The 8,394-nt window shown below is 24.6% G+C and overlaps 1 protein-coding gene across 1 annotated transcript in view; it reads left to right on the top strand.

Moving 5' to 3' along the window:
- LOC117181865 (kinesin-like protein KIF12) overlaps nucleotides 1–2,948 on the top strand; it is a 68,185-nt gene extending 65,237 nt beyond the window's left edge. The window contains exon 15 of the mRNA XM_033374875.1: nucleotides 2,113–2,948. Within this exon, the coding sequence (XP_033230766.1) occupies nucleotides 2,113–2,518 (406 nt within the window). The 3' untranslated portion in view covers nucleotides 2,519–2,948. The remainder of the gene's footprint in view (nucleotides 1–2,112) is intronic.
- The last annotated feature ends 5,446 nt before the right edge of the window (nucleotides 2,949–8,394 follow it).

The following is an 8,394-nucleotide window of genomic DNA, read 5'->3' as shown; positions in this document are numbered from 1 at the left end:
CCCCCCCGTAAGATACAGTAAGATTTCCTCTTATTCCCCTCAAATTCCACAAAAAACATATTAAGATTTTAAAAACTTAGGGACGACCATAAATGAAATTTTACAAGACGAACAAAAAAATATTTCTACAGTAGGTTTTCAAATATGAAATTAAAAAAAAAGCATTGAAGCATGCTCCTCGTGTTCCCTAACAACTCTCGTAACGTGTCTTTTTTTCTGTGTTTTTGAGAACATGCCTAGAAATTTTAACTGAAAAACATCAAAAATTTTCTTATTTGTAAAGAAATTATGATGATAAGCCTTAAACACGTATAAATAAAAAATAGAAAATGGAAGAATTCTGGGGTTTTTAGATTTATTTTGTTACAAATGAAATGCAAATTTTATTTAAATGATGATACATTTTTCTATAACTTGATCAAAATTATTTTTTATTTCTTACAGGCTTCAGAGTCTTTCCCCTATTTTCTTCTTTTCTCTATATTGAAAATTCAAGAATTTGATGAAAATCAACTTTTTTGTTTAAAAATGAACCGTATTGTAGAAAATTTGACTTTTTGGCGTGACAATTGGTTGAAAATTAAACTCTTTTGTTAAAAAATCGTCTTTTTGGCTTAGAAATTTATCTCTAGATCGAAATTTTATCTTTTTTGGTGAAAATTGTAACTTTTTCTTTTTTTAGTTGAATTAAATAGTTTTTGGTTCAAAGTTAAAATATTTTTTGATTGAAATATCAAGTATTACATTATTCGTTAAGAATTTATCGTTTTGTTTGAAAATTGAGATACATTATTTAAAAATTAATTTTTTTAATTCAAGATGCATTATTTTGGCTCAATTTTGTCGAAAATTCTTTTATTTTTTAGCTGAAAATGTAATTTCCACTTTTGGCTGAAGATGTATCTTCGTTAGTTGAAAATTTAGCTATTTGGTTAAGAATTCATGTTTTTTTTTGTTTATATTCGTGTTTTTTTGTGAAAAATAATCGTCTTGGATGAAAATTTATCAGAATTCTGGGGGGTTTAAATTTATTTTATTAAACATGAACTAGAAAGTTTATTTAAACTATTACACTTTGATCTGTAAATTATGAAAATTCAACACTTTGCTTAAAATAAATCTTTTTGCTTAAAATTGAACTGTTTGGTATAAAATTGTACTTTTTGTATAGAAAATTGGTTGAAAATTAAAGTCTCTTGTTGAAAAATCGCCTTTTTGGTTTAAAAATGTATCTCTTTTGCTATATATATTTTTGTTGTTGTTGTTGTGAAAATTGCAACTGTTTAGTTTCGTGGAAAATTATAATCTACTTTGGTTAAGCATTCAACTATTTTTTTGAAAATTCTTCTTTCTTGGTGGAAAATTGATCTACATTACTTAAAATTTCACTTTTTTTGTTGAAGATTCTGACTAAAATTTTGGCTAAATTTGTTAGAAAACTTTTGTTTTTGTTTGTTTAAAATCCGTCTTTTAGCTGAAAATTTAACTTTTCCGTTTTTGTTTGAAAATGTATCTTCTTTAGTTGAAAATTAAACTGTTTTATTTCAAATTCAGATATTTTTTTGTTAAATTCATCTTTTTTGTGAAAGGTAATCATTTTGGTTGAAAATTCATTTTTTTGACGACAAATTTATTGATTTGATTGAAAATTTCACAATTTCATTACAGATTAATTGTTTTATCTTAATATTTTAATACTCTATTTCAGGTGAAGTATTAAAAAACATTGAACTGTTTTATTGAAAATTCCTTTTTTTTTTGTTACAAATTAATAATTTTAGTTGACCTTCGTTTAAAAACTTTTTTATAAGAAAAAATAATTTTTGAACACTATTAAAATCTTATAACAGAATAAATTACACATTTTCTTCATGAGAAAATGCAGTTTAATCTCCCCCAATCGTTTTGTGTAATTTGTGGATGACCACTATCTTCGATTCGATTGAATATTTTTTTTCGAAAATATCCCCCCCCCCTCCCCAGAAAAATCAATTTCCATCAAAATAAAAAAAATAAATTTCCCAAAAGAGTACAAAAAGGTTTGCAATTGTGTGGTTTTTACATAGTTTTTCTTACGATATTGTAAGGTGACCAACTTCTTAATTAACGCAGTCAGAAAAGGTCGACATTGCGTCGAACGTCGACGGTTCCTGAAGAAAAAACCTCGTCGAAAATCAACGAAGTCTTGGGCGGACCTGTTTTTCCAAGTGCCCAATCTTTAAATGGTACTCCAGATTCTATTTTGAGCGGGTCACTTCTGGAGGGTGGATCATCGGCTCCAGACTCAGCAGAATCAGAAGCACCGACTGCTGCATTTCCAATTATTTCAAGATCGTCTTCACCATTCACGACCCCAGAATCCGACGAATATTTTCGTGATTCAAAATTTTCGAGAGGATCCTCAAGAAGGAGTAATAGTTCCAGTAGGGAAAAACGAAAACGCTCAAAAGAAAATATAAATCGTGCCTTTGGTAGTCCTATTGCGCCAGATGAACAATTTCATTTGCAGCCCATTTAAATTTATCAGGGTGGCCACTGAACCGGAAAATCGGGAAATGACCGGGAATTTTTTGAAACAGTAAAATGGCAGTAAATTTATTTTTTCAAAATTAAAAAAATTTTCTATCTAAAAAAAAGGGGTGTATGTCATATTTCTTGAAAATTTCACAAGAACTGTTGTTGAAAAACTGGAAATAATCCCTTTTATTAAGAAGAATTACAAAAAACCTTTTGCGAAATAAAAAAAATGAGCTTTTTAATTATAATCATGCGCGGCTAAATTAAAACTTTCAAATTATCTAATAAATTATTGTAAATATCATAAATGTTTCATGTCAGTGCCTTTTGCCGGAAATTAGTATTTTTCTAAGAAATTGAATATAGATTCCTTAATCCATTTTGAACAATTTCAGGTTAAGTTACCGTTTTAGAAAGCAAATGTGTATTTTTAATATCGATTTATAAGATTAGGAATTTTTAAAAAATGAAGTTGTTCGGTTTTGTTAGTTTTCCTTGCAATTTACCGCTATTGAAAGAAAAATCATTGGATTTTAAAGGTTGATAATTTCTGAACAATTTTTTCGTCGGAAATTTGTATTTTTTATGATAAAAAAAAATTGACAAAATATTCACAATTTTTTACAATTTTATTTTGTGTTGCAAAAAGGGTATTTTAAAACAATAATCATTATACTTCTAACAAGATTTCCTATTTTTTAGCAGTTTCAGGTAATATTAACGCTTTTTACAGAAAATGCATCATTTAAAATAAAATCTTTAGATTTGAAAGAAGATTTACAATTCTTATCAATTTTATGCTATCTTAGTGATTTTCGTCGAAAGTTATTGATATTTACAAAAAAAATTAGATTTCAAACAATGTTTCCACTTTTCAACAACTTTAGGTTATGTTTATGTATTTCATTTGAAATTGGCACTTTTAACAACAACAACAAAATCATAAGAGTCAAATCTAAGAATTTGAAAAAAATAATATTTAAAAGCTGGAACAATTTTGGATTGTCTTAGTGTTTTTCGTCAGAAATTGGCATTTTTATTTTAAAATATTTAGATTTCAGAGAAGATCAATTCTTTTTCAACAATTATAAGCGAAGTTGGAGTTTTTCATCGAAAACAGGTCATTTTAAAATTAAAATTATTGCTATTTTCAATAATAAACTATTAAATTTCGAAAAATATTGACAATTTTTAAACAAATTCAGGTTATGTTATTCTGATCACCGAAAATTTCTATTTGTAATCATAAAATTATTATATTTAAATCCAATGATTTTTGTTTTAAAAAATATGTTTTTTAAGCTTAAACAGTTTCGAATTGTATGAGAGTTTTTTCGCCTGTAACTGGTATTTTTAAGTAAAAAATTATATTTCAAATAAGATTCATAAGTTAATAACAATTTTAAGTTAAGTTCATATTTCTCATAGGAAATCAGTAATTTAAAACAAAAAACAATAGTTTGAAATAGCCACTCCGTATTTAGAATATTGAATAATGTTTTGTTATTTTAGTATTTTTTGTCGAAAATTGGTATTCTGGACAAACAAAAGTTTTCAACAGAAAATTTATCTATTATATTTTTAGTTGATAATTCATCGTTTCTAGTTGAAAATTCAACTATTTTTTATGATTGTTTTTGGTTCAACTCAACTGTCTTTAATTTTTATTTAAAATCTTTCGGTTGAAATATGAACTGTTTTTGATTTATATTTTTAATCTTTTTTAGTTGAAATATCAACTATTACATTTGTTGGTTAAAAATTTAATTTAGCAAAAAAATTAATTCGTTTCTTTGTGGTTTAAAACTAATTTTCGAAATGTGAAATTTGAGTATTCGTTTTTTGTTGAAAATTCATCTTTTTAGTTTCAAATTAAAATTTTTTATTGAAGATTCATTTTTTTCACGTTAAAAGTTCGTATTTTTTTGCCGGAAAATTCTTTTTTTTTTTAAATTCAACTGGGTTAGGTTGAAAGTTGGACTTGAAGCTTTGACAAAAAATAATTATTTTGGTTAATTATTCACCATTTAAGTTAGAAATTCATCTGGTTGATTAACTATTCATGTAATTTCTTGAGATTTCTTTCTTTTTTTTTTTGTAGAAAATTAATTCTCTTGGCGAAAAACTCATTTTTTATAATCAAACTACTTGGATCGAAGTTGAACTACTTTGTTAAAAATTCATTTTCCTTGTTAATGATTTATCATTTTATTAAAAAATCTATCTTTTTTTGTGAAAAATTTAATAGTTTGTTTAAAATTCATTTGTTTAAATATATATTTTTTTGTTTAAACTCAAACTTTTTTTATTGAAAATTAATCTTTTTTGGTTCAAAGTTCAACTACTTAGTTGAAAGTTGAACTAGTTTGTTAAAAATTAATTTTCGTTTGTTAAAGATTCATCTTTATTTTTGTCCTGAAAATTAAGTTTGTTTATTAAAAATTTCATATTCAATCACTTTTGACTGATTTTCGTTTAGAATGTGGGTATACTTCCTGACTATTTTTACCGAATATGAAAAAAATTATTAGGTGTCCTTTTTAAATAACTCGGTATTTTTTATCAATTCATATGATTTTTTTCGAAATCAGCAAAGTAATAAAAAAAGTTTTTTCTGCTGAAAACCTTTAATTTTGCGTTAAAAAAAAGTTCGTACGTGATTAATATTCATTGAATTTTCGCTTTCTTTTCGGATTTTAAAATGTGTTGAAGACATCAGTTTTTTTAATTCGACGTTTTTAGTGCATTTTACTTTATATTTCTTCAGAGAAAAAAAAATCATCAGAAATTTCCGAAAAGATTCAACTTTTTTTTGCAATGGGAAATCTCTCTAAGGCGTCATAACTTCTCAACTATTTACGCGAGAAGATTTTTTTTTATTTGTTCGGAAATTTGTAAACTTTTTTTTCTTAATGGAACTTTTATGCAAAATTTATCATCAGAAACGTAGAATTAAAAAAAAAATTAAATTGGCTATGAGTAACGATTAAAAATCCAGATTTCATAATTTTGCAAAAACCAACAAATTGTTTTCGAGGTATGGGGATGCTGAATAAAGATAAAAAGTATTGAATTCAATATAATTATTCTGTTACAAAAAAATCAAAATTAGAGATGGGGATGTTACAATATGACAGACAGTTCTTGCTAATAATTCGCAAAAATAAGAAAACATATTTTTTTGCATTGAATAATAATTTCAAAAAAAATATCAATACTATTTTTTTTGCGAACCAGGAAATGACCGGAAATTTTATTCCTCGATTAGAATGGCCACCCTGTTTATACAGAACATTAAAAAAAGTTGCAAGAATGAGTGTAAAAATTTCACGAAATAACTGCTGATAAAGTATTTATAGTAAAATAAATTAGTGCAATAATATAACGTACGGGAAAATTGTACAAATGGGCTTACGATAAAAATATATAATTATTTTTGAAACTGTAGTTTGAATAAAAGATTTGAATGCTATTGTGTCTTTTTTGAGATTATTTAAAACTGTATTCGTTTTTCACTCTGTGTTTTTCATTGAAAGTTCATTCTTTTTTTATTGAAAATTCTACTACTACTACTAAATTTATAGTTCAAAACTCATATTTTTTATTTAAAAATTCTTGTTTTCAAATTAACTTATTGTAGTGAAAATTGAATTACTTTGTTAAAAAGATATCTTTATTGGTCAAAAATTCAATTACTTCATAAAAGTTAAACAACTTCGTTAAAAATTAATTTTATTGGTTGAAGATTAAACTGTTTCATTTTAAACATTGTGTTTTTTGCTTAAAAAATCATTTTCTCGACTGAATATTTAATTATTCCTTTTTTGGTTAAAAATTCAACTATTACATTTTTCGTTGAGATTTTATTTTTTTCTGGGAAACTTAACTACTAGGTTGAAAGTGAAACTGCATTATTAAAAATTAATTTTATTGTTTGAAGATTCAACTATTTCGTATAAAAATTGGGTTGTTTATTTTTTTTTGCTTAAAAATTAATTTTATTGATTGAAGATTTAACTATTTCGCTTAAAAAGTGGTTTGTTTGTTGTTTTTGCTTAAAAATTAATTTTCTTGGCTGAATATTTAATTATTCCGTTTTTGGTTGAAAATTGATCGTTTCTTGTTGGAAATTAAACTGTTACATTTTTCGTTGAGACTTTATTTTTTTGTTTGTAAACTCAACTACTTGGTTGAAAGTTAAACTAAATTATTAAAAATGAATTTTATTGGTTGAAGATTTAACTATTTCTTTTTCAAAAATTGTTTCTTTTTTGCTTAAAAATTAATTTTCTTGACTGAATATTTAATTATTCCTTTTTTGGTTAAAAATTCAACTGTTACTTTTTTCGTTGAGACTTTATTTTATTTTATTCTTGGAAATTTAACTACTAGGTTGACAGTTAAATTACATTATTAAAAATTAATTTTCTTGGTTGAAGATTGAACTATTTCGTTAAAAAAAATTATGTTTTTTTCCTTTAAATATTAATTTTCTTGACTGAATATTTAATTATTCCTTTTTTGTTTTAAAATTGATCGTTTCTTGTTGGAAATTAAATTGTTACATTTTTCGTTGAGATTTTATCTTTTTTGGCTGGAAACTCAACTACTTAGTTGAAAGTTAAACTAAATTATTAAAAATTAATTTTATTGGTTGAAGATTTAACTATTTTGTTGGAAACTTTTCCTTATAGTTGAAAATTAATTTCATCTAAAGTAAAATCTAACTAATCCATGTCTGGTTGAAAATTGATCATTTTTAATTAAAATTTCATGTGTTTTGTCAAAAATTCGTCTTTTTGGTGAAAAAAATTATTTTTTTGGTTTAAAATTAAACTGCTTGGTTGAAAGTTGAACTAATTTGTTGTAAATTTATTTTTTGGCATGAAAAAGCAACTCTTTTGTAGAATATTCGTCTTTTTGGTTAAAAAATTCTATTATTTCCGTAGAAAATTCAACTGTTTTGGCAGAAATTTAACATTTAAGTTGAAAATTTAACTGTTCTGTAAAGAATTCGCCTCTTTCTGTTGAAAATTAGACAATTTGGTTAACATTTTTTTTGTCTCGTCTCAATCATTTTTCTTGGTAGAAAATTAAACTCGTTTGTTAAAGATTTGCCAATGGTATGAAAATTCATGTCTTTTCGTATAAATTTTATCTTCTTAGTTAAAAAATGAAACTATTTGGTTAAAAATGACTCTGTTTTGGATTTTTGAACATTTTTATTTTTTTGTATTCAACTGTTTCTGATTTCAAATAAAAATGTTACAATATTTACTATCACCTTTTGTGTTCTGAATTCATTTTTTTTAAGATTCATTATTTTGGTTGAAATTTCATTTTACCAGTTATAGATTCATTTCTCTAGTAGTTTGAAAATTCAACTTTTCTGTCGAAAATTCGTCTATTTGGTTTAAAAAATATATTATTTTAGTATGAAAATCAACTATTTTGTTTATATTTACCTTTTCAGTTAAAAATTTGTATTTTCAGGTTAAAGAATTTAACTTTTTTTGTAGAGAATTCGCCTTTTCAGCTTGAAAATCTCACATTTTGGGATCAATTTTTTTTCTCTTAACTGAAATATCCTTCTATGTAGAAAATTCAACTCTTGTTGAAATTTCGACGTTTTGTTTGAATATTCTTCTCGTTTGGTAAAATTTTAATCTTTTTCGATAAAAATGCAACAGTTTGGTTAAAAATGAATCGGTTTTGTTTGTGGAGTTTGAAAATTCCTTTTTTTTATTAGTGTGTGGAAAATTGAACTGTTGTATTAAAGTCGTTTTTTATCTTTTTTTATTTTTTTTTATCTTTTTTTATTCGAGCTTAAAAAAATAGTCACAGATTTATAACCAAAAAATCTTTTTTTTCGTACAG

Source organism: Belonocnema kinseyi, chromosome 10 (genome assembly GCF_010883055.1).
Source record: "Belonocnema kinseyi isolate 2016_QV_RU_SX_M_011 chromosome 10, B_treatae_v1, whole genome shotgun sequence".
Taxonomy (NCBI): Eukaryota; Metazoa; Arthropoda; class Insecta; order Hymenoptera; family Cynipidae; genus Belonocnema; species Belonocnema kinseyi.
This window is presented reverse-complemented; position numbering and strand designations above follow the sequence as displayed.